Raw genomic sequence first — 25,480 nt, forward strand, 5'->3', positions numbered from 1 at the left:
GGTTGTCCATGAAGAGATTCATGCTGTCTAATGCAAGTTCCTGAGATGATGGGAATGTTCTGTATCTGCACTGCCCACAGGGCAACCACCAACCATACCTGCTCTTGAGCACTTGAAATGTGGCAGATGTGACTGAAGACTGAATTTTTAATTTCGATTTTAATTTAAGTAGCCACATCATGTGTGGTTGCCATGTTGGACAGCATGGGCACAAATGGAATTTAAAGTCGTCAGACTGGAGGAGAGCACCCAGTCCTTTGGTCTTAGGGAAGCAGAGAGAGGGAGAACCGAGGAACACACCTGGGAACCCCAGTGTTTGTCGTGGAGGTAGAGGAGGAGGACACAGCAAAGGGGACCGGGAAGGAGCATCCAGAGAGGCGGCCTGAGTTGGGGCCACAGGCTGCAGTGGCCTCACGGGTCACAGGTGTGATCTATGCATTCATTCCCTCCCTGCCCTCTTGATGTTTTAGTCTCTGCTTTTCTGATAGGCCGTTTGGAGATAACTGAGGAAATAGTGGGCATGAAAGCACTGAAAATAGTCAGAAGGCCTTCCTAACACTGCTGGGTGAAGCCCACACACACACACACACATCCGTGTCCTCCTGGCAGTGTGTGGACGTCACTCCCTGCAGTCATCCACACAGACTGGCTGCTTTGTCCTGGAATCAGCATGGCTCTGTTGGAAAATTATGGACCTAACAGTGTTTGCGCTCAGGCTCCGAACTGTGAGCCTTGCCTCCTGGGCCAGAGCCCCTGTACCTGGTGCTAGTCTCTGCGATTCTGAGGGCAGAGGCTCCTCTGCCAGCTGCCCAGACCTCCTGCAGCTGTGGCAGCATGCGGTGGGGGCAGGCTGAGGCCATGGCGTAGGCCCCTGTTCCCTACATGCAGAGTTGAATTTCTTCCCCAGACCGATCACCCAACCACCAGGGAGTGTGGAAGGCAGCATGTGGAAGACTGCGGGTCTGTGATGAGAGTCCAAGTCGGCCCTGGATGTCTGGTATTTTTCATTTTAGGATCTATTTGGCCTCACAGTAATCTTGAGTTGGGTTGTGTCCCAGAGCCTAGGATTTTATTTGCTAATTACAGCCCATTTGCCGCTCCCTGAAGGAACAACTAGCCTCCTGTTTCCTAAATTCCCCATCCTGGCCATACTCTGGAGGAGCCACAGTGGCTGCAGTGACATTTCGCCACTTCTTGGTGTGTGGCTTGCCCTGGGGGATGCTGGCATTCTTTTTGGTGAGAGTGGCCATATCTATCACAGTTACAGGTGTGGGTTTTCAAAATAACGTATCCCAACAGGCAAACCCATACAGTATAAAACTGAGCACACGGGAGGAATCTTACTAGTGCAGAGTGGGGAAAGAGCAGGGAAGATTTCCTAAAAGTGTGTTAGAAGCTGGGTTTCACAGGAAGCAAGTGGATGTGAATGCAGCACACACCTTGCATCATCAGGATGAGAGGCACATCTGTCTAGCCTCAGCTTGGAGCTGTGTTCCCCTGTGTGCTCAGTGCCAGGGCATTTTTTAAAAATTATTATTTACACATTCATCAGAAAGGGCACCAAGAGAAGCCTTTCATGTTTGTAAACTCTATTAAAATCAAAATCTAAAAAGTATATGATAGAGTTGTTGATAGCCCAGAATGTATAGAAATTATGAGTGTCCCCACCTGGATGGAAGCAATTAAACTATGTCTGACATTGGTATTAAGTAGCGAATTTTTGATAAAAACTAACAAGCATGTCTTCTATGATAGTAAAGAAATATATGATCACAGGGTGCGATATACAGTCCATGGAAGATTTTGTCATTTTGTTGTTGCTGTTTTGAGAAAATCTTACTCTGTCGCCCAGGCTGGAGTGCAGTGGTGCCATCTCAGCTCACTGCAACCTCCACCTCCCAGGTTCAAGCGATTCTCCTGCCTCAACCTCTCGAGTAACTGGGACTACAGGCACACGCCACTACACCTGGCTAGTTTTTATATTTTTAGTAGAGATGGGGTTTCATCATGTTGGTCAGGCTGGTCTCAAACTCCTGACCTCAGGTGATCCACCCGCTTCAGCCTCCCAATAGTTCTGGGATTACAGTTGTGAATCACTGTGCACAGCCGTTTTTGTTTCTATTGTTTTCAGTAAAAAGATAGGGCATTCACTTGTCTGCCTATGCAACTCTCTGCTTAGTCCAGACAGACTCAGGTGGTGGACTGGAGGGTGCTTATGTCAGTGTCTGAAATGAATGAGGTGTGACCCCGAGAGGGGGAACTCTAGGTTGGGCATCCATTCTCCCATTGGTTTTGAGTGTGAGGCCCAACGAGCACAGCCCCTCAAGTCCTGCCGGTGACAGAGTTTTGCCACAGGTTGGGTGCTTAGGCTGCCTAGAACTGGAAGGTCCCAGGCCTGCACTATCCTCTCCCAACCAGGGCAGACTGAAGCAGTGATGGCGTCCCCCTGCCTGGCCCCTGTGGGCTGAGCCATATCTGAAGCTTACAGCCCATGGGGGAAGTGAGGCCCTTCGGAGCTGCTGCTTATCTGTGGCTTCTGCCTCCCAGGGCCTCTGCACAGTGATGGTGACAGTGATCAAATGAAAGAGCACTAGGGTAATAACACTTGGTCACAGATGTTCTGCTGCTGCAAAAATGAATAAAAGTCACTGTTGTGAATAAAAAACCACCCTCTCTCTGTATTCCATGTCACCCTGTGTACTATTTCAGGGTATTTTGAGACAGTTTTTCATCAAGGGATCCTCCCACATCAGGCTTTGGAGTAACTGGGATTACAGGCGCGTGCCACCATGCCCAGCTCCACCTGTGTTTTCACAACAGATATTGAACACAGAAGAAACAGCATGCAGCACCCTGTGAAAACACAAGCGGTGCCAGGCGTGGTGGCACACACCTGTAATCCCAGCTACTCCGCAGCCTGAGGCCAGGGGATCCCTTGAACCCAGAATTTTGAGGCTGCGGTAGTGAGTCCATCTAAAAAAAAAAAAAGAAAAAGAAAAAGAAAACATAAGTGGTTTCATTAGAATCAAGCTAGAAAGTTTTTGCATAAAATCTTGAGTTTAGAAATGCCTTCTCGTTAGACCTTACTAGTAATCAATGAATACAAATTAAAATAATAAAATATTTTCAGCCTGACACATTCGGCAGAGACAGTACAGGAAAATGGCCACTTATACACTATTGCTGGAACCAAAAATTGGGGTAATGCTCTAGAAAGCAATGTTTGGCATTACATATTAAAAGCCGTAAAATATTTGACTTCTGGAATAATGGTGGCCTAAACACTGGCTAAAAACCCCCCACCTCTTCAAAAACTAACCAAAAGAGCTTTGAAGTAAAGACAAAGGCTTCAATAGCACCAAAATAGGAGATTGCTGCCAGTAATTTGGGCTAAATGGAAGGAAGCCAGGAGTGCACAGCTCCTGTCTCAACAGAACAGAGTAGCGTTAGGGAAACAAGTGTGCAGTTTCCAGCGTATGCCCGTGCCTTTCCTTTAATTTCAAGGAACGGGCGTGGCAACTTGGTCAGGATCACCACAGATCAGCAGCTTTCCACAGCCTGGGCCACAGACTGGAAGAAAATGTGGTGGCCACATCTTTCTGTTTTTCGGTGACTTGGTGCCTAGAGTTTGCTTCAGTGTCAGGGAAAACCCGTCGCTTCAGACTCTAGATGTTCAAGCAAGGGCAGAGAGTGAGAGCCGTGGGGGAAATGGAAAAGTGTATAAAATGATGTATGAAATCTAAAATCTATAATTATGTATAAAATCTAAACGTATAAAATTAAGAAATTTGGCCAGGTGCAGTGGCCCACGTCTGTAATCCCAGCAGTTTGGAAGGCCTAGACAGGTGGATCATCTGAGGTCAGGAGTTCAAAACCAGCCTGGCCAATATGGTGAAACCCAGTCTCTACTAAAAATACAAAAAAAAAAAAAAAAAAATTAGCCAGGTGTGGTGTTGCATGTCTATAATCTCAGCTACTGAGGTGACTGAGAAACGAGAATCACTTGAACCTGGGAGGCAGAGGTTGCAGTGAGCTGAGCTCGAGTCACTACACTCTAGCCTGGGTGACAGGGCGAGATTCCATCTCAAAGAAATTCCACTGAGGAACATAAAACTGAGTATGTAAAGAAACATTTATCTCTCAATTATACTTAATATAACAATTTAATTAAATTTTAATATAATCCTAATAATTTTGAAATGAATTTTGGAATGGGAGAAGCTTGATCAAATGATTCTTAAGTTCATCTAGATGAACACACATCAGAGAATAGCTAGGAAGAGTCCACAAAAGAAGCCACACACTAGGGCTGAATGATTGTGGAGCCACCACCATTAACGTTCTAAGGGGAAATTATTTTCCCTGTCCAGCCAGCCAGTTAACTGAATGTGATGGTAGAAAAGGGAAATTTTCATACACCCAGAAAATATGCCTCGCCATATTCTTTCTTAAGAAGGAAACCTGGGCGATAGAATGGGAGTAAACTCCAAAAATCAGTGAGGTTCTGGAGGGCTTGGAGCTGAAGGGTTTCACAGAATGATGAGATGATTAAGAGCTCGAGGCTGTGATAAAGGAGATGAGAAACTGTGCGAGGAGGCCAGGGTCCCACTATGATGCAGGCCTTCTGTGTCAGAACAGAATGGCAGCAGCCATGAGGAGAATGTTAGGACTTAAAAGCAACAGTCAGAATGGGCAGGAGGCCAGATGAGAAGGAGGCATGAAGTCCTCCTCCCAGTAAGGAAAAACCCCAAACAAGCAGGCACTGTAGGAAAAAACCAAACTTTTGAAGAAAGGCAGGGTCCAAATCTGGAGCACACTAAAATGTGGGGTGATTTTGGACGACTGGTAGGGTAACAGAGGAACTCCTTTGAATGATGCTTTGAGTGGCGAAGGTCACGATGGTGGAACTATAGAGGACATGTGCCCAGAACTGACTTCTGTGATGCTGCTTGTGGTTTTCAGCTTCCAGAATCATTCTAGTCAGAGAGCACAAAGGACTTAAATGTGCTTCCAGAAAAGGAAGCAAATGTTCTCAGCTGTGGCAGTTTACAACTTGACCAGGTAGAGGGAAGAAAGGGGAATTTACTCCTGACATACAAAGTAGAGTCAGGAAGTGTTGTCCACACCCAATGGGACAAAAAATAGAAGTTCACGGATATTATTTAAGGTCACAAACATAGCTAATATTAATACGGGCACGAAAATTAGCTGTGTGTCTACAGTGTAAGGAGGAGGCAGATGCATGGTGCCTGAGTCCTCATTTGTCCTGGAGGAAGTCAGTAGAAAATGCCTTCATTTTAGAAATCTAGTAGTAGTCGTGTAATCGTATTACAGAGATATGGAAATAATCCATAACTAAACAAATTTAAAGTTGGTTCTCTGAAGGACCAGGATTGAAGGAACAGGTTTTCATTTTATTTAAATACAATCTATATATACTATAATATATGCATTTATTACCTTGATAATGTTTTTGTTATGGCATCATGATTAAGCAACTTTGTTATGCCACAGAATGTGTACGCCATAAATCTTGCAAAGTGTAAATTAAGTAATTTGTAAATTAAGTAATCTTGACAAAACTAAACAAAAATTTATCTTTGGTAGGTGTCAATCAGTAATGTTAGTTTTGGTGCAGTTGCAACCTGTTTATTTTTTTTTCTTAAACTGAGACCATATTTTGTACACTTGACTTACTATTTTTGTTTTATAATAGTGAATAATCTATATGGGGATATCAGTTGATGTTCTTTCTTGGCAAAAGCTATATATTTTAAATTACTGATTCCAGTCTCTTTGTCTTTTTAACCTAGAAGAGGAATCTTTTGTTGGCATTTGAAGCAGCTGAAAGTGTAGGCATCAAACCCAGCCTGGTAAGTATCCTATTTTGTATCCTTGTGATACTTTAATTGTATGAGAAATAACTTTATGCCATCTGATAAACAATTTCTTGTAGAACATTGACATCTGTTTGCCAAAAGTCTGTTGCTCTCAATACCTGATAGAGAGTTATCCAGCTGGTCTAATCACATATGAACATATGATTTAGAGATTTTCAAGTCTAAGAGATTTTCAGTCACATAAGGTTTCATATGGACCAATTTCAGTTCTGGAAACACAGTGGACTGAATTATTATTAGAGCCCTCTTGTTCAGAGCACCTAGAGATCTGAATAAAATGCTATTTTAAAAAATATCAACACATAGCTAAGCTCTCAGGAAAGAATGGGAAATACCCAGATGCCAGAAATGTAAAACAAAGCAGAAACCAGGCACAACTGAGCCTGCAAAACTCGGCAGGGGTGGGTGGGGGACGGTGGGCCAAGCAAACACCAAGTCTGCATAAAGCCAAGGCTCACAACATGCTGCTCTTCTTAGTGAAAGCAGAAATCTCTAAAACTCCACCGGCCAGCCCAACGAGGTGATAAAGAAACTGGTCTCCACCTGGGATTTTGTGTACGCGCACTCACGCAGAGAGAGGAAAAGAAGAGAGAGAAAAGAGAGACGGTCTCTTGCAAGGAAAGGAAACGGGACCAGATGAGGTTTAGAGTCCAAATTTATAATATCTGTGCTGCATGAAGCCCTTGGTATACTCTTGGATGCAGGAAGCCCCTGGGCTATTACTACAGTGGCTACTAAAAAGTGACAAAACACTTGAGAAAATGATCTACTTGAGCTAGTCAGCAGATATAGCAAACAAAAGGATTATCTACCAGAACTTGAGATGATAAATAATAAGAGACTACAAAAAGACTATTTAAACATATGAAAGAGATAAAAGGAGGAATAGAAACCACAAGGAAGGAAGGATTCTATTTAAAAAAGAGATTTGTAAAAAGAATCAAATAACACTTCTAGAAATGAAAATTTGGAATTAAGACCACAATATGTGTTGCCAATCATTAGATACAGCAGAAGAGAGAAATACTAAGTTGGAAAATAAATATGGGGAAATCACCCAAAATATAAAAGAGACATTAAAAAATATAAAATATAATGGTAAGATTGAATTAGTATGTGTTCAGCTTCAAGAAATGGAGAACCCAACCAGCAGTTGCTTAAACCATAAAAATGTTAATTTTCTTAACAACAGTAGTTTTAGGACTGGTTCACCACTCAGTACTATAATCAAAGCCCCAGAATGTCTCCTATCCATGCTCGCCATCTTTAATCTGTTGCTTTTGTCCCCATGTTTGTTCCTTTATAGTTGAAGGTAGCTGCCAAACTTCAGACATCACTTCCACCTATAGGACAGGAAGAAGGGAAAGAGATAGAGCAAGTGCCTTCTATCTTTCCCTTTAAAGAATGAAAGTAAAAGGCTCCCTGGGTTTCTCCAGCTCATTGGCAGTACTCTGTTACTTGGTCCCCAGATGCAAGGGCATTTGAGGAAGTGAGTGTATGAACAGTTTTCAGTTTCTTTAGTGGGAAGCCTGCAAGGGAAAGAGCTTGGGAATGACTGTTGGGCTATCTAAATAATAGTGTCTGTCTCAGAGTTTAAGAGACATGGACCAAAAAAAATCAGGCGATGGCCATGTCCCATGCCCAGAGGGAATTCCAGATGAAAAGGATAGAAAGAATGGAATGGAGATGATATTTGAAGATATGATGCCTGAAAATTTTCCAGAATGATGAAAAGAGAATGAAAGAGTCCACAGATTCTTTAGTCATCTCAAGCAGGATGAATAAAACAAAATATCCATCCAGACACATTATAATGAGACTACAGAAAAAGCAAAGACAGATAATCTATTAAAAATTTCTGCTAACCAGTAATAAAAATACAACCTAGTAGGAAATTATCAAAGGCTAGAATAGAAAATTCGTAGAAGATCATCACAAATGGTCAATGAAGATTTTTAAAGATGTTCAATCTCATTAGGGATCGGGAAAATCTAAGCTGAAATAAAAATGAGATACAATTCCGGCTGGGTGCAGTGGCTCACCCCTGTAATCCCAGCACTTTGGGAGGCCAAGGTGTGTGGATCACCTGAGGTCAGGAGTTCGAGACCAGCCTGGCCAGCATTGCAAAACCCTGTATCTACTAAAAATACAAAAAATTAGCTGGACATGATGGTGGGTGCCTGTAATCCCAGCTACTTGGGAGACTGAGGCAGGAGAATCGCTTGAAACCAGGAGATGGAGGTTTCAGTGAGCCAAGATTGCAGCATTGCACTCCAGCCTGGGCGACAAGAGCAAAACCTCATCTCAAAAAAAAAAAAAAAAAAAAAAAAGATACAATTCTAACCCTCAAAGCACGTGGGGAATCTGAGAAATGAAAAAGTGAATGTACATCTATTGTGAAATCTCATCACCATGAGCAGTGCTATGCCAGTATAATTTTGAAACAGCATGGACAGTTTTATAGAAAAATACAAGTATATGTCTTCAAATATTAAATGTAAATATCCCTACAAAACTTACTCAAAAAGAAATAAAACTTTAACCATTAAAGAGGTTGAATTTGTGCTTTAAAATGTAGTCACACACACAAAGAAAATATATCCCCATTAGCCCAGATTTTGCTAAATTTTTAAGACACAGATATTCCTATTGTGTATTTACAAGTCCAGGAAATTTAAAAAGGTGTGAGGAAACTTACACATCTGACCAGGGTGGAGTAGCAGGGATCTCCCTTCAGAAACAACAGAACTAATGAGTACCAACAGAGAGATCAGGTAAGGATAAAGATACAGTGAGACCTTGTTGGAAGATTATATTTTACACAGAATACATTTTTCTTTGTAGTGTTGTAATTAATATTTACTTCTTTTTAAATTTAATATCTTTTTCTTAATTTTCGTCTAATGCGCTTTAGCAGTTAGTGAATGAGGTCATTTTGTTGTCCTAGTTGTCAGAGCCCGGGGTTTTGTCTGTGTGGATGGTCTGTGAAGAGCTGCTGACACACATGATAATTAATCTCAAAGGCACTTAGGAGTGTTTGTGAGCACTTTCCCAGCTTATTCCACCAACAAAATAGAAATTTCCTACATTCTTAAATTTGCTTTTCAATGCTTGGATGTTGATCGAAAAATCCAGTATATTACACATGACACTTTAAAACTACACCCAGTCAGAAGTGACAGCAGTAATACCCAAATCTTCAATCAAGTTCTGTTGTTAGATTATGCCAGGAAAATTATATGTTTATATTCAAGTAAATATAAGTTTCTGGGGTATAACATATTAGGATGAGATCTTTGTTTTTATAATTTCAGCTTTTATTTTAGATTCAAGGAGTACATGTACAGGTTTGTTACATGAGTACACTGGATGATGCTGAGGTTTGGGGTATGATTGATCCTATCACCCAGGTAGTGCACATAGTAGCCAATAGTTTTTCAGCCCTTGCCTCCCTCCCTCCCTTCTTCCTCTTGTAGTCCCCAGTGTCTACTGTCCCCATCTTTATGTCCACGACTACCCAATGTTGAGCTCCCACTTACAAGTGAGAATATGTCTTATTTGGTTTTCTGTTTGTGCATTAGTTTGCTGAGGATAATGGCCTCTAGCTGAATCCGTGCTGCTGCAAAGGACATGATTTTGTTCTTTTTATGGCTGCATAGTATTCCATGGTATATATGTACCATGTTTTCTTTATCCAGTCTACTGTGTTTTTTTTTTTTTTTTTTTGAGACGTTGCCCAAGCTAGAGTGCAGTGGTGCAGTCTTGGCTCACTGCAACCTCCGTCTCCCAGGTTCAAGCAATTCTCTTGCCTCAGCCTCCTGAGTAACTGGGATTATAGGCATGCACCACCACACCCAGCTAATTTTTTTTTTTTTTTTTTTTTTTTTTTTTTTTTTTTTAGTAGAAATGGGGTTTCACCATGTTGGCCAGGCTGGTCTCGAACTCCTGGCCTCAGGTGATCCACCTGCCTCAGCCTCCCAAAGGGCTGGGATTACAGGTTGTGAGCCACCGCACCTGGCCCTTTATCCAGTCTACTGTTGATGGACACCTAGATTGATTTCATGTCTTTGCTATTGTGACTAGCACTGCGATGAACATAAGTGTGCATGTGTTTTTGGTAGAACGATTTCTTTTCTTTTGGATATATACCCAGTAATGGGATTGCTGGGTCAAATGGTAGTTCTAAGTTCTTTGAGAAATCTCCAAATTGCCTTCCACAGTAACTGAACTAATTTACATTTCCACAAAGAGTGTATTCCCTTTTCTCCACAGCCTTGTCAGCATCTGTTACTTTTTGACTTTTTATCAATAGCCGTTCTGACTGGTGTGAGATGATGAGATCTTTAAAAGTGAAGCTCTATAGTGTTCCCCAGATATTAGAAAGTGTTCTTCCTCAGCCACCATGTAAGGAGAGCATCTTAGTCAGCCCAATTGCAGGTGTGAGCAACTCCCCAGAAAAGGAATTAGGTGAGGAAGGATATGTGACATCACTGTCATAAAAACAGCCAAAACATGTGTCCCCAGGGCTGCTGTGTCTTTACCAGGCCATGTAGTCCATGAGGGCTGTTGCTCACTGCGTGCCAGCATGCCCACCAGGACAGCCGCTGCAGGACTGGGTGCTGGCATGCCCCCGTGGAGGGAGGTCACCACACAGCAATTCCTGAGGCATGGCTGGGCCTACTCTGCAAGCGTAAACATGATGAGCTGTGCTTAAATAGCGAATTTGTGCTTTATTGTGTGAAAAGCATTTTTTTTTCATATTTACTGTATGTATTTACTGTTTACCATTCTGGGCATTTTTCATGTATGGACTTGTTGGACCATCATGGAGGTCCTGCGAGGTGGATGCACTCTACAGGAGGAAACTGAGGCACATGGCTTTTGAGCAGGAAAGGCAAGAGGCAAGGCCAGGCAGGCAGCTCCAGATCCCATGCCCTCAACCACCCTGACAGCTGTGTCTGCCTTCTGGACATATCTTGTTAGATTTAGACCTTAGTGGATTTTTCTTTCTTTTTTTTTTTTTTTTTTTTTTTTGGTACTATTGTAAATGGTATTGTTTTTCTTATTACAAAATGCATTTGTTCAATCGGTATATAGGACAGCAATTGACTTTTGTATACTAACTTTGTATCCTGAGACTTAGCTAAACCTGTGTCTAAATGCTTTGGGATTTTCTAAACAATCATGTCTGCAAATAAAGGCAGTTTTATATCTCCCTTTCCAATCTGCATGCCATTTGTTTCTTTTTCATGCCGTTTTGCACTAGCTAGAACTTCCAGGACGGTTTTTTTTGTTGTTTTTGTTTTTGTTTTTGATTTTGAGATGGAGGCTTGCTCTGTCACCCAGGCTGGAGTGCAATGGCGTGGTCTCGGCTCACTGCAACCTCTGCCTCCCAGGTTCAAGTGATTCTCCTGCCTCAGCCTCCAGAGTAAGTGGGATTGCTGGCACCTGCCACCATGCCTGGCTAAGTTTTTTGTATTTTTAGTATAGATGGAGTTTCAACATGTTTGCCAGGCCCATCTTGAACTCCTGACCTCAGGTGATCCACCCGCCTCGGCCTCCCAAAGTGCTGGGATTACTGTCCAGTACAGTTTTAAATAGGACAGATGAGAAAGGGCATCCTTGCCTTGTTCCTGATTTTATGGGGGGAGTGTTCAAGTCTTTCACCATTCAGTATGATGTCAGCTGTTGGTTTTTTAAACATATCCTTTATTAGGTGAAAGAGGTTCCCTTCTGTTCCTAGTTTGTTGAGAGTTACCACATATAAAAACTGTCTTGATTGTGGAATTTTGTGTGATGCTTTTTCTTTATCTGTTGATTTGATCATCTGGTTTTTCTCATTCAGTTAGTTAATGTGATGAATTACATCAGTTTATGAATGTTAAACCAGCCTTGTGTTCCTGGGATGAACCTCACTTGATCATGATGTATTATACTTTTATAGGTTAATAGATTGTGTACTCATGAGAAATTGGCGTGTAGATTTCCTGTGATGTTTGTGTCTAGTTTTGGTATCAGGATAATGCTGGGATCATAGAATGAGTTGGGAACTCTTCTCTCCTCTTCCATTTGTTGAAGAGGTTGTATAGAATTGGTATTATTTCTTTCTTAAGTATTCAATAGAATTCATGAGTGAAATCATCTGGGTCTGGTATCTTTTGGAGGGTCGTAACTACTAATTCAAAGAAATGTCATGGACTTTAAGATTGTTACTAATGCAGCATACTCTGTCTTCTGAAATGTACAAAATATCTTTTCACAAATTCTCAAATATGTTAACAATGTACTAAATATTTTTAGTTCAGTTATGAAGTTCAAGCGTGTAAAATAGTCTGCTCAAAACTGTCAATATTGACGACTTCTGAGTCCTCTCTGAGATTAAAGACACACCCTTCCCATCATACAGAGGAAAGTGTGCAATGTGCCATCTCTCTTGTGTTTGTAGGCATCCCTTCTTTTCCCAGAGCTCACCTGTCTCCAAAATTGCATGCCCAATTCTTCATCACTTCCTTTCTGTAAGTCATGTTAGCAACCCGCCTTGGTAAGGATTTTAGCTTGCCAGGCCTCAGTCTCTGTGCAATCATGACTACAGCAGTGTAGGTAGAAGGACACATTCTATCCTTGTATTCTGTGGAAGTTTGTTTTTCTTTTAAAATTGTTCTAGGTGTACCTGCATGGAATGTTCTACCAACTCCTCTTCCACTCCTTTCCCATGATTAATGATATGCTGATAAGTTCTTAGCATCACCAGGGAGCAGAATAGGTGAAGTCTGTTCAGATGTTGAATTGGGACGAATGGCTCATTAACAGCCTCAGCCAGCTTTGTCAACGCCCAGGAACGGATGTGCTAAGTTCAGCCTTACTTCCATGGCATCTCTGCTTCTGGCTTTACGTCAGGGTCCTTTCCTACTATTCTCTTGTAACCACACAGGAATCCTAATTCAATCCCAAAGTTCATTATTAAATATGTCCAGTGGCACAAATTTCAGAAAAGTTTGACTGAGTGCCTGACAAGATGCCCACCTTCTTGCCCTTCCCTTTCTGGCCTGGACATTATGCATGCTCATTACAAGCTTACTTGCGAAATGAACAAAAATAGTAAAAACCAGCAAATTAGCAAAAGTAAAAATAAAAATAAGCCAAAAAATCACCAAACTATGTTAAATATTAAATAACAACAACAACAAAAACATGTTAAATGGTAACACTTAATGCTGGTAAAATAAATGGTTGCATTTGAAATTGGTTCAAGGCTTTTGTGATAATCCTACTCTTAGGAAGTTATCTTGAGGGACTAGTTCGACAGAAGAAAATGATACTGCACAAAGATCCTGATTGCAAAGTCTGTGGTGCTGACGAGGTGAGCATACACAGCACGCCATGTCCCTTGTTGGACAGCAGTTTCCCTGGTCAGTGCTCATCCACTAGAATGGCAGCCCACACAATGGCACAGCAGCACGGGGACCCGGGTGTGAAATGCTCAGCGCACGTAATAGCACAGCCCACATAATAGCACGTGCACTGTGCTGGGAGCCTGGGGAATTAGAGGTGGCTTCAAATGTAATTTAGAAACTTGGAAGTCATTTTAATAGTGAAATTATTATTAGTGAGTTTTGCTTTTCAAAACTTGTTAAAATGCTGTCATATGGTTAAAAGATGAAAGTGGTGGAGGTCATGTTTTCCATTTTTGGAAAGAGACAGTATCTCCTGAATAAGTGAGAGGAAAAGGCCTTTAACCCATCGTTTTCAGCACCACCTGTGCTGGTCTTCACATTCTGTCTGTGTAAGTGGAGGGTTTCTAGGCAGCGTAAGCCCTAACTAAACTGATTGAAGTCCTTGAGGGGAAGAGGTCTGTGATGTTCTGACTTGTGATCTATACCCCATTCCCTTCCCCTGCAGGAACTCAGTGAGATGCTGTACACGGACCGGCCTGACTGGCAGAGCGTGATGCAGTACGTGGCCCAAATCTACAAGTACTTTGAGACGTAACCATGGAGGGCCTGGAGCAGCCAACACTGCCACCTGCTGCAGCTTGTCCTGGAAGCGCCTGATCATTGTCCACTGACCCTGCTCTGCCCACCACCCAGCTGCCTAGACTTCAGAGGCAGGCTCAATCCAAGTGGACCAACACCCAAATAGGAAAGAGTGGGTCCCACTGTGTACCTGTCTCAAATGCAAACGCAGCTGGACTGTAAATTGGGGACTCTTTGATCTCCCATGGGATGCTTCTAAAGAGCCCAGCCTCCCTCCTTCCAGACCAAGACCCCACACCCAGGCTTGTTTTGCTGATTCCATTGGGTGACTGAACACATCATCTGCAGAATTTCAGACAAAGAGCATCTCTAAATCAGGCTTTTGGTTGCTGTTGTTAAAAATATCCTGGCTTTGCCTTTATGAAACCTTTGCCCTTGGCTCGGTGTGGTAGCTCGTGGCTGTAATCCCAGCACTTTAGGAAGCCAAGGCAGCAGGATCATTTGAGCCCAGGAGTCCAAGGCTGCAGTGAGTTGTGAGCATACCCCTGCACTCCAGCCTGTGTGAAAGAGCCAGACCCTGTCCCAAAAAAACAATAAACAAAAAACAAAACTTTGCCCTTGTGAACCCTCCCTTCCCCCCTCCTCCCCAAAAAAGAAAACAACAAAACACAAAAAATACACGTTTGTTCCAGGGCAATCTGGAAACGTGCGCACTCAGCCCTTTGGGGAAAGATGGGAGTTCTAGGTAACAATATTAACACCTAGAACTTGATTCACTTTTAGCTCTCACAGTCCCTTATTTGATTCATTGTAGCAAAAGGAAAGCCTGTGAGAATGCAAGGGAGCCCCTGACTGCTTTACTGGAGCCCCTGGGAGGCGCCCCACGCCTCTGCCACCACAGTCTGTGTGCTCCCGAGCAGCCGGTGGCTTTCACACTAGAGAAACTGCAGTCCTCATCCCCCGCACCTTTGTCCTCCCGTTCTTCACACTCCCATTCACACCCACACAGGCTTGCCCCCCACAGAACTTGACAGGAGGTCACACGTGTGGGAATGGCCTGTGTCTGCTTTGCAGGGTGGAGCAGGCTGAGGGTGTGTGCCTCTGGGGATGCTGGGCTGACAGCAAATCCGGACAGTATTTCAGCTCTGGACTGATGTGGCCTTTAGTGCTTCCCCAGGCCTCTTACATCCGCATGGGAAAAAGAAGCCCTTAGGGGTGGGCGGTGAAGGCCCATTTATACTTAACGAAGAAGAATGCAATTGCCCTGGCACCCTACTGGTCACCTTAAGTGGCAACAGAGCCCCCCCCCAGAGCCGCCCCAGTCCCTCGGAAGTGCTTGGTCCGGCCCGGGTGCCCATCTGGTGGCTCTGTGGCATTTTTCTGGGCAGATCTGTGTACACTACACAGTGAGTGAGGGCGTGGCTCACACAGGTGGTTGAGGGAAATAGGTAATGCCCATCCCTTGCTGTTTTCAGTGCCAAATTGCCCGTTAGTGCCCCTCCAACAAAGGATCATCCTTCCAGTGTGTCACCGAGAATGACAGTGACTGCCATTACTACTCAAAGTACATTCTGATTGCTGATCTGAGCCACTGGTTCAGAGCCAGGTTCTAGAGGCTGCAGGTGTAACCCCTGACCATTCCTGGAGAGGTAGGAGCTCAGTCCCCTCCTCCAAGTCAGACCTTTGCAGAGGTGGCAGCTGGGCCGCACGGGTCAGCGGATCTCTGAGTCTCAAGCCACCTTGAGACTAACAGGACCCCAGCCCTGTTAGTGCATCCCAGCCGCAGCTCTGCGTCAGAACCTCCAGCGGACCCTTTTGAAAACACTCTTGGCTGCCGTAGTTGGTTGACTTCAGAATGTCTGGAATGGGACCAGAGATGCAGTCTACATGTTTTGAAAGTTCTTTAGGCGACTGAAGCACAGCTGCATGGAGCACCACTGAGGGGTGGACACGTTTCCCTGGCAGCCACAAGGCAGGCAGCCTGGAGTTCCTGAGCAGCTGTTTGGCGATGGTCATTACATCAGCCATGCCTTTGTATTTAAATGAAGCTTGACACATAGTCACAACCAATTCAACCTGAAAGTTATTACTTCTGCTGCTTCAGGCACTTGTCTGAAGCATTTTTTTATTAACCCTGTACTTGTACTTTACCCACCATTAAAGTGGGGGAAAGTAATATCCCAAGTAGTTGAGTTGAGCTGCTGGTTGTTAGATTTAAGCTGGAATTACTCCAGGGTTGTATGTGGGGAAGCAGTTGCTGTCTTGGGATGCCTGGAGTGGGAGTGGGTGTTTTCTGTTTTTTATTTTTGGTTCTGTTTTTTATTTTTATTTTTTCTTATTTTTTTTGAGATGGAGTTTCATTCTTAATGCCCACGCTGAAGGGCAATAGCACCGTCTCAGCTCACTGCAACCTCTGCCTCCCGTGTTTAAGCGATTCTCCTGCCTCAGCCTCCCATGTAGCTGGGATTACAGGTGCCCACCACCACACCCAGCTAATTTTTTTGTATTTTTAGTAGAGAGGGGGTTTCACCATGTTGGCCCAGCTGGTCTCAAACTCCTGACCTCGGGTTATCCACCTGCCTCGGCCTCCCAAAGTGCTGGGATTATGGGCATGAGCCACCGAACCTGGCTGTTTTTTTGTTTGTTTTTGTTTTTGTTTGATAAGAGTCTTGCTGTGTCGCCCAGGCTGGAGTGCCAGTGGTGCAATTTCAGCTCACTCGGGTGAACCACCACATCTGGCCTGTGATTGGCTCCATTTTGAGTGATTACGTGTGAACCATCCAGAACCAGCTCTGAGCAATGGTGTGGTTTCCCTCCTGCCCCGCTGGGGCCATACCAGTCCCTCTCCAATGGGAGCCCAAGTTGCCAATGACTGTGGCCAAACTCCCCCATTTTTGTCTGTATCCTGCTCTCTTTAGGTTAAAAAGAAGGACAGAAACATGAAAGGCCATGTGCAATTTATTTTTACAACTCAAGGAGTTTCCCCGACTACCATTTTTTTTTTTTGCCAGTGGGTGTGCATGTAGAAGAGGAATGCCATGTCCTGTCCATAGAAACACACGTGGTGGTGAGGCATGGTGGCTCATGCCTGTAATCCCAGCACTTTGGGAGGTTGAGGTGGGAGGATTGCTTGAGCCCAGGAGTAGGAGACCAGCCTGGGCAACATGGCAAGACCTGACTCTACAAAAAAAAAATTTTTTTCTTTTTTCTTTTTTTTCTTTTTTTTTTGAGAGAGCATCTCACTCTGTCACCCACGCTAGAATGGTGTGATCTTGGCTCATTACAACCTCTGCCTCCCAGGTTCAAGCGATTCTCCTGCCTCAGCCTCCTGAGTAGCTGAGATTACAAGAATGTGCCACCATGCCTGGCATATTTTTGTATTTTTAGTAGAAACAGTTTCACCATGTTGACCAGGCTGGTCTCGAACTCCTGACCTCAAGTGATATGCCTGCCTCAACCTCCCAAAGGGCTGGGACTACATGGGTGAGCCACCGCGCCTGGCCCAAAATTTTTTTTTTTAATTAGCTGGGTACAGTGACAGGCACCTGTAGTCTCAGCTGCTTGGGAGGCTGAGGTGGGAGCAGCACTTGAGCCCAGGAGTTTGAGGCTGCAGTAAGCTGTGTTTGTGCCACTGCACTCTGGCCTGGGCAAAAGAGTGAGGCCCTGTCACACACACACACACACACACAAAGAAAAGAAATACAGGTGGTGTTTCGGGGAAGGGCAGGTTCTGCTGGGGTCCTGGAACTGTGACTGATGGCCTCAGGAGTCCAGGAATAGGCCTTCTAGCACAGCAGCTAGTAGGGCTCCCCCAAGCCATCCACTGGCGTGTGGAGGCGCAGGACCTGGGGGAGGCAGTCCCCACCCCAGCTAGGCCAAGGGGTAGGGTTTTTAGGTCTGTTTTTAACAGAGCTCTGAGCACCAGGTGAAGGTGGAAAATTGGTAAACTGGGAAAACAAGGTCAGCATCTTACATTTTCTGTTCTCAGCAGAGCGTGCCATTCCGTTTCTGTCCTGAGGCTTTCAGAGGCCTGACCAACAGCCACATTTCCTTCCATCTTCCCTCAGCCAGTACAGTCATTTAAAATTCTTTGGTGGTTCTGAAGATCCTTTTTTTAATGTATAATTTTTACATGAAAGACAGCTGCAAAATGCAAGCCCCAGTAGAGTAGGGGAGTTTTTCAAGGCGAGAAGTTGCTGTCCTCTGCATGGAACATGGATTGATTTTTCCTTGTCTGATGGTAGCCCCCGGCCCCCGCCCTGTGGGGATAACATTCTCAGTAGCTTCTCTTGTCCTAGCCCCTTCTCATTTCAAAAATAATATGTCTTTTGTTTTCCTTTTTCTTTCCGTTGTTGTTTTACAGCTTTTGTAGAAACCAACCCAAGTAGATGCCGGTGGGTGTTAGATAAAAACACACATCCCCAGGGCACAAGCCATCCAGTGGTGAGGAATCTCTGCCATGCTCTCTTCCCTACTGTCCACAAATGTTACAGAGACTCCCTTAGCCTCCCCCTCCTCTCCCCCACTGAGGGGCGGCTTGTGGAGATGAAGGACTCGGGCCCATAGATGCAGACCCCCTGCATCTATGCAAATCTAGCAATAGCTCTCACCCTTCCAAAGCTCGAGTGCCATTTTGAGATGACCTACCAATGACATACAGTAAGGGACATAACCTCACAGCCTTTTTAGAAGCATTTTGAATATCTACAGTTGCCTCAATTCACTGGGCATTTCACTCCTCTGAACCAGGTTAGAATTTTGCTATATCTGTAGCATCCTGAGTAGCACACTAATTTTAACTACATTAGTTGAATGTAGTTGATACATCTGTGGCCTCGTCGTGTCTGTAAAGACCACACTAGATTGTACTCAGCAGTGTTAGGATATGACATGCTAATTAGATGTATTTATTCCCAGGAAAGTGTATGATAAATGACTGTAATATTTCTAATAAATATATTTTGTTTCTGATTTTTTTCTCAGTGACATTTATCATTAATATTTTTTCAAAGTGCCACGCTTACACTGAATGTTTTCAAACCAGCATCTTCATGCATATATTCCGTGTTGGGTCACAATCTCCATGGCAGCTGCTCTTGCGGGTGGTGCTGGAATTTTCGGCAGAGGACTCGGCTCCTGCTGGCTCCTCTGCTTCCCGTGTACAGCTTTCTTGCTGAGGCCACAGGCTCATATGAAGATCACCCTTCAAGGCCTACCCAGGACACTGCTGAGCTGTGCAGATGTGCACACAATATGTGCAATGTCATACGTATGACTAAATGCCAACTGAGACCCCAGAAACCACTCGCAGGGGGAATTATGCCAAGATTGAGGAGGCAAGGTGAAGAACTTTTTTTTTTTTTTTTTGAGACGGAGTCTAGCGCTGTCGCCAGGCTGGAGTGCAGTGCCACAATCTCGGCTCACTGAAACCTTTGGCTCACTGAAACCTCCGCCTCCCGGATTCAAGCGATTCTTTTGCCTCAGCCTCCCGAGTAGCTGGGACTACAGGCACATGCCACCACACCCAACTAATCTTTGTATTTTTAGTAGAGAACGGGGGTCACCATGTTGGCCAGGATGGTCTGGATCTCTTGACCTCAGGATCTGCCCGTCTCGGCCTCCCAAAGTGCTGAGATTACAGGCCGGAGCCATCAAGCACGACCGAAGATACTTTTTTAAACGATTGCTTCCTTACCCCTCCCTAGTTCATGTTTTCTTATACATAGTTACATTTCTTCCTTGCTATACTACGAATCCCTAATTTTCATTGGTCAGAGAGATGGATTTGAGACTGAGCTCCCATCTCCTCGGCTGCTGCACCTGATTAAAGCCTTCTTCCTTGGAAATCCTCATCTCAGTGATTGGCTTTTTGTGGGTGAGCAGCTTAGGATCTAGGCTGAAGCCCTGAGGCTTCAGTGACAAAATCTGTTTTTCATAATGCTATCTGTCTTAATTGTCCTCAAGAATTAGTATTTGAGTGCTCTCTAGATTCTCCTTTGTCACTTTTTTGTTTTTTCTTTTTTCTTTTTCTTTTTCTTTTTTTTTTTTTTTTGAGACAGTCTTGCCGTGTAGCCCAGGCTGGAGTTCCGTGGCGCAATCTCGGCTCACTGCAACCTCTGCCTCCCAGGTTCAAGCGATTCTCCTGTCTCAGCCTCCCAAGTAGCTAGGACTACAGGCGTGCGCCACCACGCCAAGCAAATTTTTGTATTTTTAGTAGAGACAGGGTTTCACCATGTTGGCCAGGTTGGCCTCGAACTCCTGACCTGAAGGGATCCGCCCGCCTTGGCCTCCCAAAGTGCTGGGATTACAGGTGTGAGCCACCGTGCTCGGCTGTCACTTTTCTTAAATTTCACTAGTGCTCGCGGGCTGCACAGTCAGGACTGACTAGAGGCGAACAACTCCGGTGGCACCTGGCCTTCCCCGACCCGCCCGAGTCGCCAGCCGCACTGCCCCTGGGCAGATGTGCGCGGCGGCTGCGGCACAGGGTGGCAGCGGCTGCTCGGCCCCATCCTAAGGCAGCGGAATGCCCAGAGCTGGTCCCTGGCTCCAGGCGCAGGCCGAGTAGAAGCTAGGCGGGCAGCGGCGTCGGACTGCCCTTCCCGCCTGGTGGACAGCCGGCTCTGACCCAGCCCTCCAACTCCGCTTGCATCCTGGCAGCGCGGACCCTCGGGCAACTTCGCTGCGGTGGTCAGACAGCCAGGAGCGGCCAGGCGATGGCGGCAGAGGGGCGGGAACTGGCCGGCACCCCTGAACAGAGCAAGCCGAGGAGCAGGTGCGCCGGCGGCTCTGTGAGGCGTCACTCATGACAGGCAGGCTGGGCACTGCCACCCCGAACCCTCCCAGGGACCACCCGCCAGCCCAGGCCGGCGCCGGAGCTGCAGCGCCACCTGCAGGCCAAGGAGTTTTTTTGGGGGCGGCTGGAGCTACAGATGCAGTGACGTCACAGGTGCGCAGGCGCACTGGTGTGTAACGGATTGGCTTGGCCTTACCCGCGTGGCTTGGCCTTACCCGCAAGGCTTGGCGGTTGTTGCTTGGCTTGGCGGTGGTCGCTTGGCTTGGCGGTGATCGTTTGGCTTGGCGGTGGTCGCTTGGCGTGGCAGTGATCGCTTGGCTTGGCATTTCTGGCTTGGCGGTGCTCCTTTCACAGATTGGAAACCGCGAGCTTTCCTGCTGGGAGGTTGTGGCCAAGGCAGTAGCTCGCTACTGATGGCCTCCAGGGGTGGAGAAAAGCGGGGAGGGTCTGAGGGGTCTCCGAAACCGACAGTCTCCGCCATGAGGAAGACCCCTAGCGTCGGGAGCGTCCGGAGCCAGGAGGACCAGTTGTCCTTAAGCTACCAGGGGGACCGGTGGTCCTCAGACTCCAGCTGGTTAAGCGACAGCGCGGGCAGCGACAGCGCGGGCAGTGACAGCGCGGGCAGCGACAGCGCGGGCAGCGACAGCGCGGGCAGCGACAGCGAGCACGTTGAGGGCGCCTTAGACCAGCCTCAGCACGACGTCTGCCTGGAAGATCCCTGCGAGCTCCACAGAGCTGCCCGGTCGGGCGACGTCCCTGGGGTGGAGCGCGTCCTGGCTCCTGGAGACCCTGGCGTGAACAAGAGGGATAGGAAGGAGAGGTAATGGCCAGGCGAAGGAGGCACTCGCGCCATCCTGTTGGGGACCCCGGCTTTCTGGTGCCCGCAGGCCCCATGGCACCCGGGAGGGGAAACCTCAGAGGGGTCAGGGGCCCAGGTCTCTTAGTGAGATGGGAGAACATATAAATGATTATTACTATTGCAAAAGTGTTGCTTTACTTTACAGCAGTTTTCTTGAAAAATATTGTACTTCCCCGCAGTGGAGCTTGCAGTGAGCTGAGATCCGGCCACTGCACTCCAACCTGGGCAACAGAGCGAGACTCCGATTCAAAATAATAAATAAATAAATAAATACATAAATAAATAAATATTGCACTTCCCGGCCGGGCACGGTGGCTCACGCCTATAATCCCAGCACTTTGGGAGGCTGAGGCGGGTGGATCACGAGGTCAGCAGATCGAGACCATCCTGGCTAACAACAGTGAAACCCTGTCTCGACTAAAAATACAAAGAATAAAAATTAGCTGGGCGTGGTGGCGGGCGCCTGTAGTCCCAGCTACACGGGAGGCTGAGACAGAAGAATCGCGTGAACCCGGGAGGCGGAGCTTGCAGTGAGCCGAGATCGTGCCCCTGCACTCCAGCCTGGGCGACAGAGCCAGACTCCAAACAAAACAAAACAAAAAACAAAAAAAATTGCCCTTCCCAAATGTGTTTATCCATTTTCTCAATTTATTTAGAATTTATTGAAACATAAGCTGAATACCTATTATATAGCAGACATGTTCTACTTTCGCTCAGGTTCCTTCCATCCTTAAAAACTTCATGTTGGCTGGGCACAGTGGCTCATGCCTGTAATCCCATCACTTTGGGAGACCGAGGCAGGCGGATCACTAGGTCAGAAGTTCGATACCAGCCTGATGAACATGGTGAAACCCCGTCTCTACTAAAGATACAAAAATTAACCAGGCATAGTGGCATGCATCTGTAATCCCAGCTACTTGGGAGGCTGAGGCAGAAGAATCGCTTGAACCCAGGAGGCGGAGGTTGCAGTGAGCCAACATCGTGCCACTGTACCCCAGCCTGGGTGATAGAGTAAGACATTGTCTCAAAATAATAATAATAATAATAATAATAATAATAATAAAGTTGGCCGGGCGTGGTGGCTCATGCCTGTAATCCCAGCACTTTGGGAGGTGAAGGCGGGCGAATCATGAGGTCAAGCGATGGAGACCATCCTGGCCAACATGGTGAAACCCCATCTCTATTAAAAATACAAAAATTAGCTGGGTGTGGTGGTGCACGCCTGTAGTCCCAGCTATTCCGGAGGCTGAGGCAGGGGAATCGCTTGAACCCGGTAGGCAGAGGTTGCAGTGAGCTAAGATTGCGGCACTGCACTCCAGCCTGCTGTCCAGCCTGAGTAAACTGAGAGATTTAAAATTGGAGTGTGATGACCTAATCTCAGTGGAAACTCTTTCTCCCTCCTTTCAAAGAAAAGCATTTCTGAAGGTAGAAAATAGTGAAAGGTAACCTTTAAGTGCCTTTTGAAAATGTATAACAGTCTTATACACTAATATTAATAATTGGAAATGCCTGATTTACATGCATTCTATAAATCTAAGTATTGAATAAAATGAGCCATACCTATTCTTTTGAATCCTGAGTTTCCTTTGGCTTAAAGTATTTTTGAAAATCAAAGTAAGAATTATTTTGTTTTAAAAATTTGTTATGCTTTTAATCTCAGCCTAGACGTAGCCGAGACCTTCACGTTAAGTTATCCTTTATGCCCTCGGGGTTCAGTTCAAATAATGTTGCAGAAAGAGATGAGTTTCCTTTTGTCATTGCTACCAGATCTGTATGCTGAGGCCCCTTTATATCCAGTATGATACCTTTTCTTAGATCATGGAAGGTCTCATATTATCCTTTCCCAGAGCTGTGGCAGGAAGCCATCACCAGAATTCTGAGTCTCAAGTATGTTAGTTGGATTTAACAGAGCTAACTAAGCCTCATCCATGACTCATGAGTATCCATGTATAAAAAGAGAGCTTTGCACTTGCTTCAGCAGCAAACATATACTAAAATTGGAATAAAATGCAGAGAAAATTAGCATGACCCCTGCATAAGGATGATGCACAGATTTGCGAAGTGGTTCATATTTTGTGCAGTTAGTGAAAGTTCATTTGACTATTTGCTGACTGCTCCAAAGAGACAGTATGAGTCAAAGCAAACTGGGTGTCACCTAATATTAACTTTGTGATTTTTCACTACAAAAATATGCAGTAAGGTGATCTATGGAGTGAGAATGGAGGTGAGTAACATGTGGGCTATTGTGTGCAAATATATTGTTAGTATGTATCTCAGAAATGAGAGAATGTCAACTTGCATCTTTCATGGAACTGAAACCAAAACATAAAAGTAGAATGTTATTTTCCATGTCAGTTGGAGATGAAGATGGGGATTGAGCATTGTTCTAACAAAGATCTACCGATTCAGAGTTTGAGTCTGTGTGGAACAGGAGTTCAGGCTAGGTCTTGACATCTGTTAGCTTTCTGCCCTTGGCATGATTGATGAGCTCAGTAATAGTGGACAGTGATGTTATCTAGGTTGATGAAATAATATATTTACAAATGAATTTAGTTACAAACTATGATTTGGAAAATAGCTGTGATGCCCCAAATTATAAGCCACAAAGAACAGAACAACTAATAAGCAAAACTAGAACTTAATAACAATTTCAGAAAACCGCAACGTTTGAATATGAGAACCTCTGAAAAAATACACATTGGGTTTTATTTGCAATTCCAAAACAGTTTCAGCAATAAAGCTCAAGAACAAATAATTTCATTGCTTCACTGTTTCTCTGAGCATTTACAAAACATGATGTCATTAAAAATCTTTAACAACCTAGTGAAAAAAGGCAGTAAAATCCTTGCTTTTTAGAAGAATATGTTGAGGCTAAGAGAAGCAACTTGTCAGAGAACAAATAGCTGCTGGTTATGGAGCTAGGACATTTTCCATTATGCCAAGCTAATGTGAGTTAATTTACTGAGCTATACTGCCTTCAATTCATGAGTAATTCATCTTCTTTTCTTCTTTAGAAGCTTAGAGAAGTTGGTAGAACTCACAAATGGAAGCATGTAGGATAATTAAAGTTCTGATATTAACTCTGATATTGTTTGAAACACTCTAAAAATTTAATATATTTGTTTTAAAATAGTAATTTCATTTATTACATTTTTATCCATAGCCTTTGGCACCTAATTCCTGAATGTAAGATGGAACAGTCACCTGAAAGTCTTCCTCAGAATAACAATCCAGGTAAGACTTTCGATAGTGACTTATTTTTGGTGGTCCTACCATAGATAAAAAAGTAAGAATAAGGAAGTTTTGATCATGAAAGAGCAGGTTAAAAAAATCCCTGTGTGTGTAAGTTGTTGTATATTTTTCTGTTAATTTCTTTCTTGGTAGGTTAGATCTCACAGTTATTTAAAAAGTTAATTGCAGGTCATTTATTTTTTTCAAACCAGCTAGTCTGAAAAAAATGTATTTAATAATGGTCCCTAAAATCCTCTATGATATTTTTGTATAAATAAGAAAAAGATATTTTTAAGTTGGTAAGTTGTATGTTTTCTTTAGTGTCACATTATAATGAATTAGACTTGTTATGAAATTAGAACTTCTATTGAATTTTTAAAATAAATGACTTATGTTTAGTAAATATCAATCACAGTTGACCCTTAACAACGTGGAATTTAGGGATGCTTGATCCCCTCTGCAGTCAAAAATCTGCGTATCTTCCCATCTCAGCCTCCCAAGTAGCTGGGATTACAGACGTGCACCAAAACACCCAGCGAAATTTTTATTTGTTTTTGTAGAGATGTGGTCTCACTATGTCGCTTTTGACTCCCCCCAAGAACATAACTGCTAAGAGCCAACTGTAGACCAACAGCCTTATTGATAACATAAACAGTCATTTAAGATATGTTTGGTATGGTACATGTATTAATATGCTGTATTCTTACACTAAAGAAAGCTAGAG

At 44.5% G+C, this 25,480-nt stretch overlaps 1 protein-coding gene, 1 non-coding gene and 1 pseudogene across 11 annotated transcripts in view; all 3 read left to right on the forward strand.

Annotated features, from left to right (window-relative positions):
* The window catches only part of LOC105493330 (sperm antigen with calponin homology and coiled-coil domains 1), a 316,001-nt gene extending 297,157 nt beyond the window's left edge, over nt 1-18,844 (forward strand). For all 6 annotated transcript variants that reach the window (XM_011760890.2, XM_071082511.1, XM_011760889.3 and 3 more), the window contains 2 exons: nt 5,814-5,873; nt 13,800-18,844. In XM_011760890.2, coding sequence (XP_011759192.1) covers nt 5,814-5,873; nt 13,800-13,889 — 150 coding nt within the window. In that variant the 3' untranslated portion in view covers nt 13,890-18,844. The remainder of the gene's footprint in view (nt 1-5,813; nt 5,874-13,799) is intronic.
* Nucleotides 18,845-20,856: 2,012 nt separating this feature from the next.
* The window catches only part of LOC105493324 (coiled-coil domain containing 144A), a 136,456-nt pseudogene continuing 131,832 nt past the window's right edge, over nt 20,857-25,480 (forward strand). For 3 of the 4 annotated variants that reach the window (XR_011615487.1, XR_011615489.1, XR_011615488.1), the window contains exons 1-2: nt 20,857-21,486; nt 24,689-24,759. The product of XR_011615487.1 is annotated as a coiled-coil domain containing 144A, transcript variant X1 (transcript). The remainder of the gene's footprint in view (nt 21,487-24,688; nt 24,760-25,480) is intronic. The other variant, XR_011615490.1, reaches the window with a different exon arrangement.
* Nucleotides 23,497-23,601, forward strand: LOC112428807 (U6 spliceosomal RNA). Its single transcript, XR_003020859.1, has one exon. It is a non-coding gene; the product is annotated as a U6 spliceosomal RNA (small nuclear RNA).

This window comes from Macaca nemestrina, chromosome 17, assembly GCF_043159975.1.
Source record: "Macaca nemestrina isolate mMacNem1 chromosome 17, mMacNem.hap1, whole genome shotgun sequence".
Classification (NCBI taxonomy): domain Eukaryota; kingdom Metazoa; phylum Chordata; class Mammalia; order Primates; family Cercopithecidae; genus Macaca; species Macaca nemestrina.